Source organism: Marmota marmota, unplaced genomic scaffold (assembly GCF_001458135.2).
Source record: "Marmota marmota marmota unplaced genomic scaffold, marMar, whole genome shotgun sequence".
NCBI classification, from domain to species: domain Eukaryota; kingdom Metazoa; phylum Chordata; class Mammalia; order Rodentia; family Sciuridae; genus Marmota; species Marmota marmota.
This window is the reverse complement of record NW_026000119.1, coordinates 12,019,811-12,044,262: the sequence shown is the minus strand read 5'-3', so window position 1 is coordinate 12,044,262 and position 24,452 is coordinate 12,019,811. Positions and strand designations below refer to the sequence as shown.

Sequence of the window (24,452 nt, the reverse complement as noted above, 5' to 3'; positions counted from 1 at the left end):
CTTAGCTAACAATATTCTTGGATTTCGAAATAATTGCACGTGCTGAAGTAATCCTACTGCTTTGTCTGGTGAACTGAATCCTTTTCTAGGGCTCAGATTTGAAAAGGAGTGCAAAATATTTCATATTACCAAATGTTATTTTGTCTTTTTGTATTTAGGGAGGTGTGAATACCAATGTCAGGCATGGTGGCATTTATGTGAAAGCTGTTATTCCCAAGGGAGCAGCAGAGTCTGATGGTAGAATTCACAAAGGTATGTTTGTATATAAGTCGGAATTACGTAGATGAGCATCACAACAAATAGATAAGAAATCCCAAAGTTGATGTAGATCTTTCAATTCATAATATGAAATAAAAACATACTCAATTACAAAACTACAACATTAGGAAATTCTTTGATGCCACTTCAGTAACTCTTATTCTAGCTTATTCCTTAGTGTCAGAAAATATCTAAGTAGTGCTTTAGTTCATATTTCATACCTGCTACTTACAAGCACATTGCCAGAGAATGGAAAAGGGATTGTAAAAACACTGACATTCACATTTCCAAGAACTCACTATGGCCTTCCCCCCAGTCTTTCTACTTTTGTAGTTCTGCTTATCTTTTCTTATAATTTAAATTGATTGTAAAGATATTATTCTAAAATATAACTCCTCAAATTACTAAGAAATACATCCTCTAGGTGTTAATTAACATATAGAACCTTTATTTTGTGATTTTTTTCCCCCAATTAATTGCCTAATTAATAGGTGATCGTGTGCTAGCTGTCAATGGAATGAGTCTGGAAGGAGCTACCCATAAGCAAGCTGTGGAAACACTGAGAAATACAGGACAGGTAATGAATAGTGTACCAAGCTGGTATGATCCCTTCGAAGAGTATCATAATGTGTGAATAACCTCAATCTAAATTTGTTAGTTAAGAAACAGCCTGATTTGTGGAACCATTCTGGATTTGGGGGGGGGGTTTCTTTCTTTTTTCTTCCTCTGTCTTCCAAAATGAGAAACAAGTATTAAGAAGTTTCATACTGAGAAAACTGGCTTTATGTTACATTTTTAGTGCTAATATTAACCAAAGAGGCCTGACAGGAGAAGGGATGGAAATTGCATTTTTAAAATGTTTTATAAACATTTTCTAATCTCTAGTGATAATCACTCCTAGTCATTCTTCAGCTCAGAAGCTAAATTTATTTTGTTCAAATTCGTTTTGAGGCAGGTAGTTTACCAAAGTATTTATAATGGTTATATTATAGAATGGTGGTACTTTTTTTTTTAACCACACCCAGACTTTCTATAGCCTATTTATGCTATTATCAGAGAATTTGAACATGTTTTGTAATAGTTTTTTTTAATCATTTATTCTTTTGGGTGGGGCGGATGTCCAGGATTGAACTCAGGGGCACTCAACCACTGAGCCACATCCCTAGGCCTATTTTGTATTTTATTTAGAGACAGGATCTTACTGAGTTGCTTAGCACCTCACTTTGGCTAAGGCTAGCTTTGAACTTGCAGTCCTCAGGCCTCAGCCTCCTGAGCCATTGGGTTTACAGGTGTGTGCCACTGCTCCTGGCTAATCATTTATCTTTTTACATAAAAAGTAATAAAAACTGATTTTTAAACATTCAATCCTTTTGTCCCTCTATTTTTCCCCCTTCTGTATTTTGGTGGGCAAAGTAGTGGCTTTAAATGATTTTACACTACAACTATACAAAGTCCTGAAAGTTTATCTATTTTTTATCATTCTTCTTAACTAAGGCGTTCTGTTCCATTTGTCCAGGTGGTTCATCTATTGTTAGAAAAGGGACAGTCATCAGCATCCAAAGAACATGTCCCTGTAACCCCTCAGTGCACTCTTCCATATCAGGATGCCCAAGGTCAAACTCCAGAAAAAACAGCAAAGAAAACAACTCATATCAAAGACTACAGCTTTGTCACTGAAGGTCAGGCCTTGGGAAACCATCACGTCCCTGTGAAATTATTCCTATCTTATTTAAAACATGAATGCTCTATGATGGATTTTAATTCATGTCCTAGTCTCTTTATTCTGGTCAAGTATAAATAATAATCTGATGCTGCACCATGATAAATTAAAAAAAAAAAAAAAAAACAGAAACATTTGTAGTTCATTGAGTCTGAAAGTCTTTGAATAATGAAGTTATGCCTGATTGTAGTCATTTAATTATGTCTTAAGTTGTTGTAAAATTTAAAATGAAATTTGGTAAAGAAAAAAATAAGTATAAATAATTGCTGAGAATGGCTTCAAACCCATGTGAAACCTTGGCCCTTAGATTTTCTTATTTCTATTAAATTTTATGGACTTATGATAGTAACCTTGGCAAGAAATATACCTAGAAGTTACCAAATACTGGTTTTTCTTACAAAATTTTCCAAACCATGTGCATATCTCTAATTGGTAGTAAAATTTTAAAATGAAAAAAGATGTAGTAGTGAGTTCCTCATAAGGCTAATTATACTGGCGTACCCTTTATTCTGAGATTCCAAATATCTGCCTTTTAGAGGACTTCACTACTCTTTGCTATAAAAATGATGGTGATGATATACAGTCATTGTTTTGTCTTTTATTTTAAATCTCTATTTGATTACATGAAAGTTAGCAAAAAATAGCCCAGCTTTTATTATTTTTCCTGATTATAAAAATAAAATTAACATACATACTTTATCACACTGCTCTTTTCTATCATTCTTTAAATGTTATGGTTTTTCTTTTTCTTCTCTCTCTCTCTTCTGGTTTTGATTCTTTTCATTTATTTTGCTAGTAAGAATTTTACTGGAATGTCATTGCAATTTATCTGGATTAAAGTAGACTTCACAAAATAATGTAATGTCAACTTACTTTTCCATATCCTTGGCTAGCATTTATTTCATATTCCTCCCATATCTTCCATTAGACACCTGAATATCACTTGTAATTCTCTTTGCCTGGATATCCCCCACTTTTAAAAAATTTTCTATTTTCATGCTGTATTTTATTTTATGCTATTGGGGATTGAACCCAGAGGTGCTCTACCACAGAAATACATCCCCAGCCCTTCTTTATTTTTTATTTTGTGACAAGGACTTGCTGAATTGCCCAAGCTGGCCTCTACTTGTGTTCCTCCTGCCTCAGCCTCAGGAATATCTGGGATTACAGCCTTATGCTATCACTCCCAGCTCTTACACTGTCTTTTAAAACATGAGATTGAAACATAGTTTTATTTTCAGAACGCTGCTTTCAAAACTTGGTTATGTTAAAACAAGGTTACCATCATAAGTCCATAAAATTCGATAGAAATAAGAAAACAGCTTAGTTCGTGTAGTTAGTTCATTAAGTTTTCTTAATGATAGTGTGAAATAGGATTTGAGCTTCGTATAAGGATGCATTGAGTGCTTAGAAAGCTGTAAATATCATTGGAAAAAATGGGCTTTTAAAATGTCTCCTAAAGTCTGTATGTTTGTGTGTTCATATGTATACACAGCTTAAAGATATTTGTTTGTTTATTTGTTTTTTGTGTGTGTGTGTCTTTTTTCTCCAGAAAATACATTTGAGGTAAAACTATTTAAAAATAGCTCAGGCCTGGGATTTAGTTTTTCTCGAGAAGATAATCTTATACCCGAGCAAATGAATGCCAGCATAGTAAGGGTTAAAAAGCTCTTCCCTGGACAGCCAGCAGCAGAAAGTGGAAAGATTGATGTGGGAGATGTTATCTTAAAAGTGAATGGAGCCTCTTTGAAAGGACTGTCTCAGCAGGTGAGCCCCCAACATGTGGAATGTGGCATTTGTAATGACAAGATGGATGGTTTTATAATGCTGCTTTAACTGTATCTTTGTTTGTCATTCATGTATCCTCAGGAAGTCATATCTGCTCTCAGGGGCACAGCTCCAGAAGTGTCCTTGCTTCTCTGTAGACCTCCGCCTGGTGTGCTACCAGAAATTGATACAGCTCTTTTAGTAAGTTCTCTGAAAAGTACTTATGTTTTTGTAGACTACTAAATTAGCAGTTTGCCAATGCCGCTGTAGTAGTTTCTTCATGGATTGTTCCACTGGGTTTCATACTTGCTACTTTTTGGCTATGAGTACTATCTTGTGTATATCACTCAACTTCTTTGAGTATGTTCTGTTTTTCTAATATAGAGTAATTAATTCACTTTTTCTCCTCTCTCTTTATATTGTAAAAGTCTAGAATACTAGGATTTCAGAAATTTGTTTTCTAAGCATAAATAGAAAAGACATAAAACCTTACCAAAACCTTGTCCCTTCTTCACCAAACCAACAAGCAGCAGTCATTCTAATTCTCAGTTAGTTTGGATAAAAATGGGAATAAACATTTTTAGCTTTTTTTAACACTAGAAATCAGAGAAAGAGATATGATAGTTTTACTTTCTTACATCAAGGAATAACTAAAGGATCCAAAATCAATTTCAGACAGATAGGAAGGAGTCCAAACAGATGAACACTAATATAATATAAGAAAATCTGCCTTGAGGTTGGGACTATGGCTCAGAGGTAGAGCACTCACCTAGCATGCATGAGGCACTGGGTTCGATCCTCAGCGTCACATAAAGTGAAATAAAGACATTGTATCTACCTATAACTAAAAAATAAATATTAAAAAAGAAAGAAAAAGAAAATCTGCCTTTGGCCTGTCTACATAAAATAATTTTACACCAGTGAATGGTGACTCCTTGGTCTGGAAGGCTGGAGTATCTGGATCAGTAGCTTTAACTCTAATACTGGGGAAAGGGAAAATGTGAGGAAGAGATAGGAATGTAACATTTATGTAAGATACATTAGAAATAGCATTTTAAGAGACACCATTGATTTGAGACCAGATAGGATGAACTGTACAGAACTTTCTTGATGAGAACATCAATAAGATAAGATCTTTCCAAAAAGCAATTTGGGAACAGTTAACAGGTCCTTTAAGATATCTAATGCTTAACAATGCAAAAAAATTATAAGAAAATAGAAACCCAGGTAGAAATTCTTGTTAAGTACAAAGAAGTTCTCCTTTGATATCTGTTAATAGTGAAAACCTAAAAACAACTCTATATCCAGTAAAAGGAGAAAGCTAAAACACATCAAAGCCATCTACAGACTACTATGCAGGAACCTAAATTTTGAAAGTAGAATACAAAGTTCAATATATAACTCTAATTCTGATTTAAAACATATCATATAGTATTAGCCGTTGTTGTTTTATATTTTTTTTTCGTTACAGAGCATAAATTAATTTTATTATCAGAAAATTGACCATTTTAGTAGAAAGTGCTGTTATTCAATAGGTTCCTTTTCATTTATGTACTTCTGATGTTAATATAACTTGTCACCCTATGATCTCTTTAAATGTGTTCATTACAGACCCCATTGCACTCTCCAGCACAAGGGCTTCCAAATAGCAGTAAAGACCCTTCTCAGCCATCATATGTGGAGCAAGGCACTGGCTCAGATGATAATGAAACTTCTGACAAAAATAGAAAACAATGCAAGTCCCCATCCAGGAAAGACAGTTACAGTGACAGCAGTGGGAGTGGAGAAGAGGACTTAGTGAAAGCTCCTACAAAGATACCAAATACAACTTGGAGTTCAACTTTGCATCAAACTCTGAGCAATATAGTGTCACAGGCACAGAGTCAACATGAAGCACCCAAGAGTCAAGAAGACACCTTTTGTACCATGTTTTACCATCCTCAGAAAATACCCCAAAAACCAGAATTTGAGGACAGGTATAGTCAATATGATATGTAGCACTCAAGGCAATTGGTTGTTGTTAGTGACAGTGGCAGTTACACATATTTCTCTGAGAATGGAGTGTGTCTGTAAACTATGCAATAGTAAGGCATTTGATGACTCCATTAGATGTCTAGCTATTAGGACTGACAGTTTTAGTTAGGAAACCAGTAAGTTCTCAAGCCATGCAACCTGAGCCTCTCTTGAACATATTTGCTAGTAGTTAAGAAAGTTGTTTCTCAATGTTAACCATAAAGAGAAGAAATTTATTTAGGTACTGATACAGTGGGAGATCAGGGAGAATTATAAAGGAAAGTGAGTGGGGAGAAGAGTTTGCAAATGGTAGGACATGGAAAACAGGGAAAGAAGAAATAATTGAAAACATAGAAGTGTACAAAAGAAACTCCACATCTATCCATCTAGTAGTTATTCCTATGTTTTACTGTTTAGTTGTATCTTTTTGTGTATCCAGGTCCAAACATAATTATTCAAGCTTTGTTTTTAGTATTCTTTGTTTCTATTCTGTCATCCAAAATAACCACAGAAGCAATACTTTTTTCCTTGTGTTTTTTCTTATTAGATTGAAATACACATGAGGCTTCTGATAACATTAGCTTCAACCTTGAATTAACAGTTGCAAATCAAATATATAATTTTTTGATTGTGTCTTACTATCTTCATGCAGCTTAAAGAGCTGTTTCAAAGTAGAACTGGGACAAAAGAATAAATCAGACAAAAAGTAGCTAAGATCTCAAAGTCAGAGAGGAATATTTGTTAAGCAGTTTCTGTTGTGGCACAGACTTACTATGTTAACATTGAAATGTATTTGAAAATAGTCTTGTTTCTTTGTCTTTGTAGTAATCCTCCTTCCCCTCTCCCACTGGATGTGACTACTATTCAGAGTTGTCAACCCCAATTAGAATCTGCTTCCTCTGATTCCATGGGTAAATATCATATACATCACTCTTTTGAACCAACTAGACAAGAAAACTTGACAACTTTGAAAAATGACTTGGAAAACCACTTTGAAGACTTTGAACTGGTGAGATGCTTCCTCAGCATTTTTCCTCAATGAAGGTGTAGATGTACACAGTTTTCCTTTAGCTTCATGCCTTTGTCTAATAAATGCATAGCATCTGATATGTTATTCTGCTAAGAAATGAGGGGAAAAGACAAATCCTGACTCTATCACTGACTGCCACTTGGCACATACCTATGGACATATCACTTAATTCTTCAGATTCCCATAGTAATTGACTGTACAAAGAGGCTACTCACAACCTAGGATTGTAGTGAGAATTAAATGAAATACCATGTAAAAACACCTAGTCCAGTGTATAAACACTGCTACAGAATAGCCCTTTAGTAAATTTTTTATTTGTTTCTCAAATTCCATTGCATTGTACATCAGATTTTTAAAGTTCATATGTTATTCTTTTCTCTTCCACATTTTTTCTTGTGTGCCCAACTGGAGTGTTTACATTGTATTAATAGCCTTATAACTTCTAAACCTACAAATCAAGCATGGAAACCAAACTTTCAAGTGAAATATCCTTCGTGTTGCCTGAAAGTCAGCCTGTTTCAGTATTTATTATCTAAATAATAAATGCTTATTCTAGAAAATTATAAAACAAAGAAAAATAACATTAAAATCACCTATAATCTTACCACCCCAAAACAACAAATATTTTGAAGTTAATCTTCCCATATGTTTTGGTTGCTTAAAATTGGGTGTGACTAATTAGAATAAATAAAATAAATAATTTTTTTAAAAAATAAATTGCATGTATATGTGTGAGTATGGGTGCATATGTGTGTGTATGGGTATGTGTTATATAACACCTACATCTTCAGTACCATTTTTACAATAAAGGCCAAATAGTTTCCTTAGAAACTATTTATCAGCCACATAAACAGCCCATCTTCAGTTGAAATCTTTTTATCCAATTTTTTTTATTTATACATTTTAACAAAGTTTTGATGTGTAACTATTCAGAGACTTCATGTTTTTTACCAGAAACAAAAACAAAGCTTTCTTTGGAGACACTTAGCATCTATGTTGATTGTTTAGAAATATGTGAAGAATTTTTTCCTCCAAAAACATGTTCTTTGATCATCGAAGTATATCCAGTCTTGTGTCATTGTTAATCTTGTTCAACCTGAATATGCAAGAATGGAAGCACAGTAAGTTCTGTTCCTGCTATCTCTGGATAAACATGTAATGTTGTTTTTATACTCAAATGCTCAGGAGAAGGGGCATTCCTTCCAGAGTTAGAAAGACTTGGCTTCCTTACTTGGTCAAGATTTGGTTCCCTCCTCTGTTAATCAAGAGTAATAATAGTCATCTTTCTGTTTGTCTGTAGGGCAAAACAGCCAACTCTAAAGGAATCATTGTTTTCTTTCTCTAGGAAGTAGAACTCCTTATTACCCTCATTAAATCAGAAAAAGGAAGCCTCGGTTTTACAGTAACCAAAGGCAATCAGAGTATTGGTTGTTATGTTCATGATGTCATACAGGATCCAGCTAAAAGTGATGGAAGGCTAAAGCCTGGAGACCGGCTCATAAAGGTAAAGACATTGAAGAGGAATGGAAGATTTGTGCAAATTTGTGCAAATGTGACTGTCTTGGTCCATTTTTTGTTACTAGAGTGAAACATCCAAGGCTAGCCAATTTTATTTTTAAAAAATTCATTCAGCTCATAGTTTGGGAGATTTAAGGGCATGGCAATGGTATCAGCTGAGCTCTGGTGAGGACCTCATGACACCATGGTAGGAGCTCATTTGGAAAGGAAATCACATTTCAAAACAGGAAGCCAAAGAAGCTGGGACGCCATAGTTCCTTCTAAGGGCAAGCCCCCAGAGACCTACTGATCTCCCAGGAGGCTCCACCTCTTAAAGGTCCCACAGTCACACTGAGGACCAAGCTCCAACACATGAGCTTTTGTGGGACAAATTTAAACAGTATCCAACCCAGAGCAGTGACCAAAGAACAGAAATGGAAGAACTTTGAATTAATATTATACCATGTTACTGTTTGGCTTATGTTTTCCTTCTGCACTACTTAAAAGTAAAGGCCTTTATATAGTTAAGTGCTTGGTAAATGCTTCAAGTTTCCTTTTTAATTTGAAAGTCCCTTTATTCTCAAGGCATGAAATAAGCTATCTCAAGTCTCAGAGACACAATGTTTCTTACATTATTAAGAGAATAAATTTTCTGTGTTAGCAAAGCAATGGTGCATTTCTTAAGGCATTTTACCTTATTATTTTATTTATGATGGCTTGACCATTATGCTTATGATTTCTATAATAAAGGAATTAGAGTTCATGGTTTATTGTAAATTTCTTACTAAAATGTAAAAATATAGAGAGATTATTGTATTTTCTTGACAATTTAGCTTCCCTGTTCTTGACATTGTAATCCTAACTTGCCTCTTTCTCATTTTTGTAGGTTAATGATACAGATGTTACAAACATGACTCACACTGATGCAGTGAACATGCTCCGAGCTGCACCCAAGACTGTCAGATTGGTTCTGGGACGAGTTCTAGAATTACCCAGAATGCCAGTGTTGCTTCATTTGCTACCTGACATTACATTAACATGCAGCAAAGAGGAGTTAGGTATGAAAATTCAAGTTTTGTGCAGTATGATTTTCTTGGCTAGCTTAAGAATAAGTACTCTAATGACTGAGAAAACAATTTCTATTCTTTGAAGGTTTTTCCTTGTCTGGAGGTCACAACAGTCTTCATCAAGTCATATATATTAGTGATATTAATCCAAGGTCAGTTGCAGCCATTGAGGGTAATCTCCAGCTAATGGATATCATCCATTACGTGAATGGAATCAGCACACAAGGAATGACCTTAGAAGAAGCTAACAGAACATTAGACATGTCACTTCCTTCAGTGGTGCTGAAAGCAACAAGGTACTCTAATAATTCATGACCTCTGTTTATCTGCGTGCATGCATTTCAGGCTTTTGATGATACTTACATACTTGTACAAAAATTATATTGAATTAGTGATTCGCTGACTAAACTGGCAGGACTAAACAAAGTTAGAATAGACCTCCCAGTACGAGATTCTAAAAAACATTAAGTGGATAAGTGAATACATGTATCCAGTTAATAAGGTGATCGACACGTATATCAGGATGTTTTCAGTTGCCAATAGTAGAAAATACAACTCAACTTTGTTTAAATAAGAAAGAGAATTTATTGGCTTACATGGTTTTAAAAGGCTAAAGATTAGGTGGTCATCAGATGAAATTTGATCAGGCTTCTGGTTCCATTTCTTTGCTATTTTCAGTTATTCCTTTATGATAATCAAATGACTACAGTGGTTTTATACCTCGCACATGTATACCACACCATCTAGAACAATCTTCAAACTGAAATCTCACCAGTCACCACTGGTAAAGCAGGTAATATTCCCCGGTTGTCTTAGGCCTAAATTAAGGTCAGTCCCTGAACTGAGGCAAAGGGATAAAAATAAATTGATTGGTTTTGGCCAGTCATGACAATTCCTAGAGCTAGGATGAGGTCTGACTCTGGAACTACATCTGCTACTGATGAGATATAAAGCTACCACATGCACTGTACCTCATTACAGTTTCACAATATTTAAAAAGTGCTAATAACAATTCTTGTACCTTAGAATGGAAGTAAATTGAAAAAAAAGTATGGATGAGTTGCCTATTGCTTCTGTAACAAATTACCATAAATTTAGTGCTTAAGATAATATAAAATTATTATCTTAACAATTCTGGAGGGCAGGAAATATAAAATTGCTCTCACTGGGAAAAAAACCACTGGGTCTTCAGAGCTGTATTCCTTCCATAGGTTCTAAGAGAAAACTCATGTTCTTGCCTTTTCTGCATCTAAAGACTGTTTTCCTTGGCTCCTAGCCCTGTTCTATCTCTATCTTCAAAGCCAGTCTTTGCTGCACTCTGTGTGCTTCTGCTGCCACATCTCTTTTTCTGACTTTCCCGCCCACCTTATTAAGACCCCAGTGATTATAGTAGAATCCTAATAATCCAAGATAATTTCTCCATCTCACAATCTCCATCTCTTTTGACTTGTAAAATGGTCACAGGTTGTAAGAATTACAGCTTTGTCACTAGAACATTAGACATCTTTTATTCTTGATACTATGATGTACATGAATCTAGACTTTCTATGTTATGGACTGTATCAGTCAAGTTTTCATTGCTGAGATAAAATACCTGAGAAAAACAATTTAAAGGAGGAAAGCTTCATTTTGGCTCACAATTTCAGAAGTTTCATTCCAAGGTCAGCTGGCCCCATTGCTTTGGGACTGAGGCCAGGTAGAATACCATGGAGGAAAAATATGGCAAAATAAAGCTACTCACCTCTTGGCAGTTGGGAAGCAGGGAAAGAGCAGGAAAAGGGGCCAGGGACAATATATATCCTTCCAAGGAGTGCCCCTAGTGACTTACTTTCTCCAACCAGTCCCCTCTCTTATAGTTTCCACGACGTCCCATTAAAGCCATCTGTTTATTAATCCATCGATGGATTAATCCACTTATGAGGTGAGAACCCTCATGATCAAATCACTTCCCAAAATCCCCACTTCTGAATATCACTGCATTCAAGACATGAGTCTTTAGGAAACATTTTAGATCCAAATCATAACACAGACTAAGCCAAGTTATGTAAAGGGAAAATTAACAATTGTGCCTATGAATCTTTTTTTTTCCAAAATGTAGAAATGTATGAATTAAATCATTAATAAATTTGTTTGTTCCTTCTGAATCTTCAAGTTAGATTATATACTATTTTTCCTTGAATGTAATTCCTGACCTGCATCCTTAATATGTTTCTAAAACCTTATTTGGCATACAGTCATTTTCATAGGACTAACTGAATGTTAATTATTGGGAGGGAAGTCTTCAAACAAACTAGAAAATGTTTTTGTGAAAATTAACATTGCTGCAAGCCTTAGGTATAGCTGAATATTTTGCCCCAAAATCAGTACCGTCTCCTTTCTTTCCTCCTCCTCCTCCTCTTCTTTCTCCCCTCCTCTTCCTCCTCCTCCTCTTCTCTCTCTCTCACTCTCTAATAGTACTGGATGGAACCCAGATCTCATAAATGCAAGGCAAGCACTGTATCACTGAGCTACATCCCCCAGACCCCCTCATGTTTTGAGACAGGAGGTCTCACTAAGTTATTAACTCTGGTCTCCAACTTTCGATCCTCCTGACTCAACCTGTAGCTGGGATTATAGATGTGTGCCACCGCACCGCACTCATCTAGTAGATCATTCTTTACCCAGCCCTGAAGTCACTTTCTTTTATCCTTCTACTCTAGTAGTCATCACAATCTCTTTCTTTATTCTTCTTCCAGCTTTCTCTCCACTCTATTATGTATGTAGTGTGGTGTGTATGTATCCAATTTAAAACCCACAGGTTTTAAATAGTAATAATGGAGGGATGTATATTTGTAGCAATTTTCAGTATGTCGAGAATTGTAAAGGGTCTGGGATTTTACCTTATTTGTAAGCTAATAAATTAGCCTGTTATTGTTTCATGGATTCTAACAGTAGGCATAAAACTGGAATCAGTAATACTTCGTTGCTAAGCACAACAGGTGGCATGAACTTGGTGTGGGTGTCATGGAAATGATGTATATGGGCCTAATAGGATTACTGCACAGGCAGTGGATTGTGGTTACAGGAGAAGAATAGCATAAGAAGAATCTGGAGAACCCACCATTTTATAGTAGCCAAAAAGAACCTGTTTGTTTGGAGTTTAGGTTTTTTGTGGGGAGGGGTGTGGTTACTTCCCTCAAGGTTGCTCGCTGCAGATAAGACTTTTGAGAAATGGCCTAGATAGGAACCATCAGAGCCTTGCATCTGGGGGATACCCAGCAAGCACATACATGGATGCTAGGGTCTGTGGTATAATGCCTCTTTAAACACTATACATACCTTAGGCAACCTCCTGTTCCTCACATATCAGCAGCAATAAGATTGCATACTAATCCCCTGTTCCCAAGGTGCTGTCTGTTTTACTGCTTTTCATTTGGGGTGGTACTATTCTTATAATCCTTTGAATATAGATATTTCATGTAGATTTTCACTTTAATATAAAAGAAAAAACATATAACAAGGGATTTAGATATAAAAATATGATTTATGACTTCTAAGATAAATACTTTTTATTTACTTTTATTATTATTTCTTTATCTACCAAGTAATAGTGAACTAAATTATTATTTGATGATGACTATTACCAGTGTTTTAAATGGAAAGGGAAATGTGTTATGTTGACCCAAGAGTGATGTGTTGACCCAAAGCCCAAAGGAACATTACATAATAAAGTTATTCTTAATCTTTTGGAGATTGGGAATATCTCCATCCAGAAAATACTTAAAGACTCTCATAAAATTTTGTCTGCAGCTTCAGGGGGCACTTAGGCCCTCTGAAGTCCATCCAGAATAAAATTTCTAAAAGTAGTTAACAGAAGGTTCAAAGAATATTTAAACAAATTAATCTTTAATCTTTTGTCTTTTTTTTTTTTAATTCACACAGAGATGGTCATCCAGTTATCCCTAGTTCAGAGATGTCTGCAATTTCAATTCTAAAATCAACCCAAGCCAATGGTAAGTCCATATTAATTTTATGACACAAGTAGTTAGGGAAGTTTTTTTTTTCCTGAATGGCAAGTTTGAATATTATAACTAAATTGGTTTTATTGCCCTTTCAGAATGTTTTGCAGGATCTAAGCAAAAATATTATATTTAAATGAAATCATCTCTGAAATTTAATTTATAATAGAAAACTAGAGAACAGAGTAGACCATGAAATTCAGAGCCCATTTGACCTGAGTTTTTAAGTTTTTTGTGATCTTAGTAAATCTCTAAGATCCATACATAAGTTTCTATTTCCTATCAGTAAAATAAATATATTATTAGTATTTGCTTTGTAAGGTTATAATTAGTCTCAAATATATTAGTACACATTAAACATGTACAATCTTGCTTGCCACAAGGTAATTTATTCAGACATTTACTGAATTTCTCCTCTGTGTATTGTTCTGGGCATTGTAAATACAGCAATGTGCAAAGTATCTGCTTCACATTCTAGCATAAGAAGGAAAACAGTAGTAGTAATTGTTTTGGCAGCAGTTACCTTTGTGTGTGTGTGTGTGAGAGAGAGAGATAACTGAATATTAAACCCAGGGTGCTTTACCACTGAGCTATATTCCTTGCCCTTTTATTTTTATTTTGAGACAAAGTCTCACAAGTTGCAGAGGCTACCTTGAACTTGGGATCTTCCTGCCTTAGCCTCCCAAGTTACTGGTATTCTCCGCCTATCCCACCAGGTCCAGCAGCAACTGTCTTTTAATTTAATGCTAATTCTGGACTAGGCATTCTGCTAAGTGCTTTGTCTTCACCATAACCCCATGATTATAGTGTTACTATTATCATTTTATAGAAAGAGAAACTGAGGCACAGAGAAGTTTGATAATTTCCCAGGCTCACAGAGTTAATAAGGAATAGAGCCTGGGGCTAGGGTTGTGGCTCAGTGGTACAGCACTTGCCTAGCACGGGTGAGGCCCAGGGTTCAATTCTCAGCACCACATAAATAAATAAGTAAAATAAAGGTTTTTTAAAAAAATAAGGAGTAGAACCTGAATTTAAACCCAGAAAGTTTAATTCTGTACTCATTTGCATAATTGGGCTACATAAATGTAGCTTTTATCACAAGTACTAACATAGTATGCATGTTTGGCACTGAGGAATACAGTCAAATTAAGTGCATTTGTAAAAGCAACTTCAGTACTTGACGGATAATTAATCTTTTAGGCTATCAGACATTGTTTCTAAATCCCAATAGTGGCTAAATGAAACCTTACTATAATAGATGTTTTTCTTCTAAAAGCTAAAGCATAGGGGTCCTTTTTGCTGCTTTATATAGTTCTAGTCCATGATAAAACTATCACAAATGTTTTTCTAGTGAGCTCTGGATGGCTTCTGTATAACTGTTGAATGCTCCGGACCCCTGTGAAACTGCCTAGTGACCTATCTGTGAGATCTTCTGACTTGATTCCCATAGAACTAATTTATTTATGGGTTTTAAAACTGATCCTTTGTTAATAATAGGCACTTTCCATAGTAACCAGAATGTAAAATGGTATACCTATTCTGCAAAACAGTTTTAACGATTTCTTGAAAATTTAAACATGCCTACCAGTCATTCCATTCCTAGTGGGTATTTATTTATTTATTTATTTATTTATTTTGGTACTGTGGATGGAACCCATGGGTGTTTAACCACTGAGCTACATCCCCACCTCTTTTTATTTTTTATTTTGAGGAAGGGTCTCACTAAGTTGCTTAGGGTCTTGCTAAATTGCTGAGACTGGCCTCAAACTTGTGCTCCTCATGCCTTAGCCTCATGAGTGGCTGGGACTACAGGCATGCATCACCACGCCCAGCACATTCCTAGTTTTGTTTTTTGTGTTTTTAGTTAAGCATATGTCCATACATTAAAAACTTGAACAGAAGTCTCATTAGCAGATGGATACAGGGATGCATGCCTGTAATTCTAGCTACTTGGGAGATTGAGGCAGTACAATTGCAAGTTCAAGGCCAGCCTGGTCAATTTAGTGTGAGACCCATCTCAAAAATTAAAACTTCAAAAAGAGCTAGGGATGTGGCTCAGTGGTAGAGCATTTGTTGAGCATGCATGGGGCCCTGGGCTCAATGCCCAGTACTGGAAAAAAGAAAAGAAAAAAAGAAGAAGAAAAAGAACAAGTGAAAGAAGAGGAGAGAAATAAAAAAGAGAGGGAGGGAGGGAGAAGGAAATCTTTCCAGCAGCTTTTCTTGTAACAGCCGGAATTGCAAAAGACTCAAATGTCCAAAATAAACCAATTATATATCCAAACAATGGAATACTACTCAAAAGTATGGACAACTGGTACATGCAACAAATAATTAAAATAATGTCGAAATAAATATACTGAAGGAAAGAAGCCATACTGTAAAAAAAAAAAAAAAAGGAATTTATATTGTATGATTCTATTTGTACACAATGGTAGACGTGCAAATTTGAGGGACAGAAAACAGGTCAATGATCGCCTGAGGTGAAAGAGGGGAAGAAGCAGTTAAGAAACAGGAGGGAGAGATTATCAATAATATACTAGGATGTCTTATACTCTTCTAATATGATTTTTTGAACAAGTGGCTTATTATTGGTATGCTTTTATTTTTTCTGAAACTAATAGGATATGTTGCTTTCAAGTGAGAACAAAAGACATTTGTAGGCTTTTTATAATATCAGGCACAAAATTTTAGAGATTTATGCACAAAAATTCCATCTCAGGCTTCATCTTTCTATGTAGAATTATTTTTAGGTCATTTTCAAATAGATATCCTTGGATTCATATACCTGTGTTTGTTGTTTTAATTTTCCCAAATTCAATCATATTAATCTGAATCTCTTAAAAATATAATTTAACGGATTAAACTATAAATATATGACTTTTAATCATAAGAAAAAAGAGGGAGTTCATAACCCACTTGAATCAAAGTGTGAAATATGATATATCAAGAAATTTGTAATGTTTTGAACAACCAACAATAAAAAATTAAAAAAGAAAAAAGAGAATCTGCTCATTTTTAGTCTATGTATTAAATTTTTATACTGAGAGTCTAAAACCTAAAATTAGTATTTGTTTTGGAAATATATTTAAAGTCTTTTTCAGTTGTAGCTATGACATCTTTTCCTGTATTAAAGTGATATTCTTTTTAAAATGAGACAAATGTTTGTTTTCTTCCCTTAACTACTACATTGAATATAATACAGTAACTGTGATGCCTCCTCCATTCAATAGGGGTATTTTCTGTTTAATGTCTCACACTTGAATCATTCAGCCCCAATTCAGCTTTTATGTGAATCATTTTAAGAAGTTGGCTTTTTTACTTGGTTTTATCACTTTGTGATGTGATCTTTTTTAGTATACTAAGAAAATAATAACCTCAGAAATGTGGGTTTTCTTTCATTATTTTATATGTATCATATAATCTTTTTTCTCCCACTTATTTATTTAGTAGTGGAAGGACCTAGGGCCGTGCATTCTGGCAAGTGCTCTACCACCGAGCAACAGCCTCAACCCCAGGATTTTGAATTTGAGTCATATTTTTACATATCTACTTTGTGCAGCAGAAATTCACATCTTCATGTATCTTTAATTATTGTGATGTCTCTTGTTTTGACTGGCTTATCCCCTGACTTCCTGAGTTGTTCCTTTCAGGCCATCACAGTGTGGAACCTTCTGTCCAACCTGCCCTCACTCCTAAGAATTCGTTCTCCAAGGTAACGTCATACTTTTTAATCTAAATAACCAACTTGTGTTTTGAACCAAAATGATTTCATATTTAAATATTTGTCTTTTTCAGATATAAGTATTGATAGTAAGGATATATTTTGGTAAAATAATAGGTTTTGCTAAGTAAAACACACAACAGAACTCTCACACAAGTAACACTATTTGGCACACATATGGTTCTTAAATAAGCTAATTACTTGAAAAGGTAACTTTAGTGTAGGGATTTTTTTTTAAATTAATGTGTACAATTCTTTTGTTTTTCTCATAGACCACAGTAAGAGAGAAAGAATGCAAATAAAAATAGAATTGCTCATTAACACCTGCAGGTGTTAATTAAATCTATACTCTGAGGAAAAACGGCAGTGGTCAAGTTTACTTGCTTGAAAGATTTAAGAAATAATTTATCACATAATAAAATGAGAGCTTGAATCATTTAAGATTAGAACATTTAGTTGGGTGCCTGCTATCCCAAAGGCTTTGGAGGCTGAGGCAGGAGGATAGCAAGTTCAAAGCCAGCCTCAGCAACTTAGTGAGGCCCTAAGCAACAGCAAGACCCTGTCTCTAAATAAAATATTAAAAAGGGCTGAAGATATGGCTCAGCGGTTAAGTGCACCTGGGTTTAATTCCTGGTACACACACACAAAAAAAAAATTAGTCCACTTGTATCCTCAGGAACTGAGGAGGCTGAGGCAGAAAAATCACAAATTCAAGGTCAGTCTTGGCAACTTGGTGAAGATCCTGTTCAAAACCAATAAAAATAAAAAGGACCAGGGATGTAGCTCAGTGGTAAAGCATTCCTTGGTTCAAATCTTCAGTACCACCACCAAAAAAAAAAAAAAAAAGATTAATGGAGAAATCTGGGAGTAATTTCACAAAACTATTTTAACACACATAGTAAATTTTATTTCATGGCCTTTCCTTAAGTCTACATGTGTGCCAGTTTGGCTAACATTTGTTTTTATGATTTTTCTTCTGGCATGTAATGTACATTTCTAAAATAATCACAGCTGATCTTCATTTACACCAATCTTCATTTAGTTGGACTGTTTTATCCTACATTCATCCCATGCAATCTGTTCTGAACCTCACTGCTCAAATGTCTTTTCTTGTAATGTAAAATGTAGAATGTCTTCCCATGTAAAACGTTTTATTGTTCCTATAATAATCAGAAAGTCTTATCATTTCAACAGGATTCTGGATATGAGCTTGATTTAGTGTAGGAGGAGAAAATTAGTTAAGTGACCACAAGCCCAAAATTCTGTGCCTTTCATCTCACTGTTATTGTGACTTAGTTTTTCAAGTCCAGAAAAAATACTGCAGCATACATGGCTGACACAAAAATTAAAATTTCTTAGTATACGCATATGTATAGATTGAGTTATTAAAATTTCTTAGTATACGCATATGTATAGATTGAGTTATAACAACACTCACTATTCTCTGTTAATTCAGAAGGTCTTCAATTTCACATAGCCGAAGCAACTGCATTTTCATGTATTTCTACTATTTTTCATGCTGTGTAGTGTTTATTTTCTTTTTAATCATCAGCAAGTTGTTGAAATAGAGAAGGGTAGAATTTCTGTTAAGTTAACATAAAACTATAAAATCAGACCCTTTTGTTGTTGTTGTTGGAGTTAAAAATCTTCAAAGAAGCCTCCCTGACAATGTTCTGTCCTTGAATGCAAATGTCTATAATATAAATTTCTGATGAAAAAATGGATTTCATGATCCAGGGAAGCTTTATTTTTTTTTCCCAGTGAAACTTTCTGACATCATTATATCAGCATTCTTTTTTTTTTCTTTTATTAGTGCATTATAGTTGTGCATAATAGTTTGGTTCATTTTGACACAATCATACATGCATGGAATTTAATTTTGTCAAATTTACTCTGCATTTCCTCCCCTTTCCCATACTTCCTCCCTCCCTCTCCATCTCCTTCTTCTACTTCACTATCTTCCCTCTGTCTTTATGATATCCAACCTCTGTCAATTTTTCCCTTATTTTGCTCTAGCCTCTACTTGTGAGAGAAAGCATTTGATCCTTGACTATCTGAGTTTGTTTTATTTTACTTAGTACAATATTCTCCAGTTCCATCCATTTACCAGCAAATATCATAATTTCATTCTTCTTTATGGCTAAAACTCCATTGGGTTTTCTTAATCCATTCACCTATTGATGGGCATTGGGCTGGATTCATAATTAGCTACTGAGAATTGTGCTGCTATAAACATTGGCCATATCACTATAGCATACTGATTTTAGTTCTTTTGAATAAAAACTGAGGAGTGGGGTAGCTGGATCATATGGTGGTTCCATTCCTAATTTTTTTTAAACATTCATTTTTTAGTTGTAAGTGGACACAATACCTTTATTTTATTTCCATGTGGTGCTGAGGATCGAACCCACTGCCTCACACATGCTAGGCGAGCGCTCTTCCTCTGAGCCACAACCCCAGCCCCCATTCCTAATTTTTTGAAGACTCTCCATACTGATTTCCTGAGTGATTATACTAATTTGCAGTCTCACCAACAATGTATATCACCATTCTTTATGAAGAAATAATTGCGTTGCATCTACCACATGTCCTTTTTATCTTAGTATAAAGAGTAAGACCTTCAGAGCAAACCACAAGGTTAATTTGTATAAAATTATTTTAATTTATTCTAGTCATTAAACTTGACATTTTTGCTCAGATCTTTTTTTTTTTTTTTTTTTTCTGCATGTGTTGCTGGGTATGAAAACCAGGACCTAGCACATGCTGGGCAAGCATTCTACCACTACCTCAGCCCCATTTTTCTTTCTACAAGTTACACTGTATGAAGTGTTTCACAGTTTACCATTGCATTAGGAAGTTACATTATTATCCAGTAGTGAAGCCATTGTTGTTTTTCTTAAATTCACATGAGATATAGACTAAATTTGAAAATGTTTAAGCCCACAGGATGATCAGATCTCTAAATTGGAGTGTATATCCATGTAATAGCCTCATAAATAATTAAAAAGTTGATTTTTTCCCCTTTCCCTCAACTTTTAAGCTTTTCTATTTCTAAAATATTCTTTGGAGGACAGGTTCCATAAAATATGCCTTAAGCAAGAGACTTCTGCAGTTCAAGAAATTTAATATTGTATATAATACATTTCTTTTTTAGTAACTCAAACTATATATTAGTATTGTTAGAATTCCTGGAATAAAAAATATTAATTTACTGTTATTTAATCTAGTGTTTCCAGATATATTTGATGATGGAAAACTCCATCCCCTTTGCACATTTAATTACACTTGTATTTTCTAGAAACACAGATCTAAATGAGAATACATAAAATGAATTTTGTAGTAAGGAAGAAGAGAGGGGCATTGTGTACACCTCCCTTATCCTGGAAGTTGGTAACATAATAATCTGATGATGTGTTTTGGTTTTATACTTTAGGTTAATGGGGAAGAAATAACTCAAGCCTTGCACCCTAAAGGAAATTATTCTCCTTCTCAGATGAAGGAATCAACGAACTTGACCAGGTCCAAAGGTAGTCATCCAATTACTCTAAATCCCTAAAATTTTAAATAACAAAAGAACTATTAGGTATCCTCTCATTTGCCTTCCATGTTACTGTAGCTTTAAAAGGAAAGATGATTGTTCAAAGAAATAAAAGAACATAAAACTAATAGTTAATGGCATTAACATACAAATGCCTTCCATCTAGTTTAATCTCTGAGACTAGAACTACTTTTAAATGATTGAAAAGACAGCTGTTTTGTTTGATAGTGTTTCTTGCATTTTATGAAGTACCACTTCACAAACTACCTAATAGTTTAGGAAATTTATCTTTGAGAATGTTTTGTGTGACCTATTATATTCATAACCTTTATAACATAACTTGTGTTTCTTTCCCAAATTAATAACTTGAGATTAATTTAAGAATATAAACTTAAAATTATTAATGTCTCATGGAAAGGTATATCACCAACATTGGTTTTGATTAATTCTTTGAGCCACCAGACTAATTCTAGGACTAGAAATGACTGAGTCCCATTAGTAACCATAGCTGCCTTTCAAAGTAGATGCTTAAAGTTTAAAAAGACCTAGCATGTTGTCCCTTTCTTGTGTCAGTATTTTTAAAGTAAAACCCCATGAAAATTTCTGTTTTTCAAGAATCCAACATACAAGATGATGACATTTATGATGATCCTCAAGAGGCTGAAGTTATCCAATCTCTGCTGGATGTTGTCGATGAGGAAGCCCAGAATCTTTTAAACCAAAATTATGTTACAAGAGATGCCTCTGTTTCAGGTAAATGAACCAGATGAATAAATTGATACTCTAAGGAATACAAGGAAATCTCTAGGGAACATCTTTTTAGTAAATGTGAAAAATATTAGCATAATCCTCATTGTTGAGTAATATTTTAAAAATAAAAGATTTTATCTCCTATTTTTGTCTTTTCCATATTTGTAGGAAGATTACCTTATTAATGAGATCAAAACCTGTATCACTAACATTATGGCTTTTATTTTTAGAAGTGATGGTCTAAACATTTTCCCCCAGTTATAATAAGCCATTGTGAAGGCATGCAATTTGTGTGTGTGTGTGTGTGTGTGTGTGTTGAGGATTAAACTCAGTGGATTGTGCTTGCTAAGCACATGCTTTACCATGTAGATAATTTTAACCAGAAGTCTTATACTGACTGACATGTACCATGTCATTTGTTTCTAACATGTACAGTTAGAACACTGAAACAATTTGTGGATATTAGTTTATTTACTGCCTTCTTTTGAGGACTGATGAAAACTTTTCTACTTCCTCAATAATTCTGTTAGTTTCTCTTGGCCTGTATGTTTCTCTCCCAGATATATTAAAGACAAATGGGAAGTTATCAGAAGAGAGAGCAGAAGATACAGACTGTGATGGCTCACCTTTACCTGAGGATTTTACTGAGGTAAGGATAATAATACCTAGATAAACAGCCTAGAATACTAAACTTCTTTAGAATCATGTGTCTTAACCAGGAAGGTGAAATAATCTGAGATTGTTGCTTGTTTTATTGACAAATTATATTTAGGTGGGGAAAGGAGATTAATTTTATGTTACATCAAAGTGTCAATCAGATCAATCATTACTCATTCAGAAAGAATCATCATTTAGTTCCTTCAAAAAGAAAAGAAAAAAGAAACAACTGGTTTTCAAAAGTGTAATGGCTAACTTTCAAATTCTTATTTAAAATTTAAAATCTTTGGATCTTCTGGGACAATGGGCTAAGAGAAAATATAAAATAGTGGGCATATTATATTTAGGGTTCCTCAAACTCAGCATCATCCTATTTATACAAATCTGACTTTGCTTAGTATTCTAAAACAACTCTTCTATCATTCTTAGTCTCCCTACTCCATATCTTCAAATTGTCAAAGCTCTGCTGACTTGAATTCTTAAAATAGTTAACCATCCATGCATGTACTTACAATCTTATATGCACATAATTATATCTAAACATTTATAAATATTTAATATGTGTATATACAAGGAAGCTTATGTCTATTGAATATTTATTAATCTACAAGAATGATTATATACATATTGAATATATCAAAATATAATACTTTTTGTAGTTTTACTTTATATATTCTTTCATACTACAGAATATTAGGAATTATAGCATTGATAGGTTCTTTAAAAAAAAAGTTTTCTGAACATTTAAGTCATGATGACTTAAATTAGATTTTTACTATTACTAGGAGTGCCACTTAAAACGTTAAGTTCTAAAGTCTCTTAACTAAGGGAATACATAGAAATTTTGCCATTTCAAAAATGTCATATCAAATGCCTTTTCATGAAAAAAGAAAAAAACTTGTTAACTTATATAGATTCTCATTTATAACTAAGATTTAATAATAAAAGTTTATGGCATAAAACTCCAAGTTATCATTTTTGTTGTTTTGATTTTGAAAGTATATCTTCATTACAAAAACATTTCACACAGAATTATTTAAAAATGTAAATTTTTTTTATTCATTCCTCATATTCATGAGGCAGTTTTTGTTAAAACTTTTAACTTCTGTTATGCGTGTTGGAAAATGTACAGATAATGTGTGCATATTTGATTTTTAATATAAATTTATCACATTATTCAAAACTTGCTTTTCACTTAACAGTTAATTGCTATCCTCTTACCATATGAATACATATAAGTTTTCTTCATACTTTCTATTGCTTTCTTATTCTTTTGTATGAACATATCATAGCTGATTAAATTGGTGATCTACTGGTAAATTTTAAATTTCTTAGAAACCGTGCATTAAAGGTTCCTCATCTTTGTAATGTGAACTTTCTGGTCTCACAAAGCAGAATTAATTTTACAAAATTTAAGTGGCTTGCATGCTATGACCACATTTTCATGAATTGCACAATTTCCTATTGTCCTACACCACCCTACCCATGCATTCCCATGATTTCTATTATTTGTCTGGTCTTTGCAGACATTTGACTTTGCAGTCTGTCCTAATCTGCTCAGGTTGCCATAACAAAATACTGTTATTTTGAGTGTCTCAAAATAATAGAAATTTATTTTCCCAAAGTTCTGAAGGCTTGAAGTTCAGAGTGCCTGCAAGTTTATTTCCAATTAGGCCTCTGTTGTCACCCCAGATTGCTTTTTTTTTTTTGCTGTGTCCTCAATGTGGCCTAAAGGTCATTGTCTATATCTTACTTATGAATGAAAGAATGAATCCTAATTATATACATTATTGTAAGTTATTGTTTCAGACTATTTTTTTCAGCTAATATTGATCTTGTCTGAGACCCTGCTTTTGCTGGGATAACAGAATGGGAAGAGAGATCATGGTTTCTGTCCTATATTTGCTGATAAAATCTAGTAATCAACTTGGAAAACATACACGTTTAAATAAGTAAATGCAGTTTTTTAGAAGCTATAGTAAAGTACATGTGCAGTTTAATGTTGATATGGAATTCTAAAGAAGTTATAAAGAATGAAGGAAGCCAGGTGTAGAGGTGCACATCTATAATCCCAGCAGCTCAGAAGGATGAGACAGGAGAATCCCAAGTTTGAGGCCACCCTGGGCAATTTAGCAAAGGTTCTAAGCAACTTAGTGAAACTCTGTCTTAAAATGAAAAATAAAAAGGGCTGGAATAGCTCAGTGATAAAGTTCCTCTGAGTTTAATCCCCAGAACAAAAACAAAACAAATAACAGAAATGGCTAGTCTACACAGGAGTAGGTAGATAGGGTTATTAAAGCTTCCTAGGAATTAGCATTTTAAAGGTATTTGACAAGTGAAATACGACAGACATGAGCAGTCTATACTATGGAGCCACTTTAGCAAAGGCATAAAGGACTGGATCAGTCTGGAATGTTCAGGGCACTAAGGCATTGC

General features: G+C 34.2%; 1 protein-coding gene across 13 annotated transcripts in view; it reads left to right on the top strand.

Moving 5' to 3' along the window:
• Window positions 1–24,452, top strand: part of Ptpn13 (protein tyrosine phosphatase non-receptor type 13) — a 190,967-nt gene that overhangs the window by 148,114 nt on the left and 18,401 nt on the right. For all 13 annotated transcript variants that reach the window (XM_048784870.1, XM_048784863.1, XM_048784865.1 and 10 more), the window contains 15 exons: window positions 159–252; window positions 750–835; window positions 1,775–1,937; window positions 3,531–3,745; window positions 3,848–3,946; window positions 5,357–5,721; window positions 6,584–6,767; window positions 8,134–8,292; window positions 9,172–9,343; window positions 9,438–9,648; window positions 13,274–13,344; window positions 17,001–17,062; window positions 20,505–20,598; window positions 21,225–21,362; window positions 21,920–22,008. In XM_048784870.1, the coding sequence (XP_048640827.1) occupies window positions 159–252; window positions 750–835; window positions 1,775–1,937; window positions 3,531–3,745; window positions 3,848–3,946; window positions 5,357–5,721; window positions 6,584–6,767; window positions 8,134–8,292; window positions 9,172–9,343; window positions 9,438–9,648; window positions 13,274–13,344; window positions 17,001–17,062; window positions 20,505–20,598; window positions 21,225–21,362; window positions 21,920–22,008 (2,202 nt within the window). The remainder of the gene's footprint in view (window positions 1–158; window positions 253–749; window positions 836–1,774; window positions 1,938–3,530; window positions 3,746–3,847; window positions 3,947–5,356; window positions 5,722–6,583; window positions 6,768–8,133; window positions 8,293–9,171; window positions 9,344–9,437; window positions 9,649–13,273; window positions 13,345–17,000; window positions 17,063–20,504; window positions 20,599–21,224; window positions 21,363–21,919; window positions 22,009–24,452) is intronic.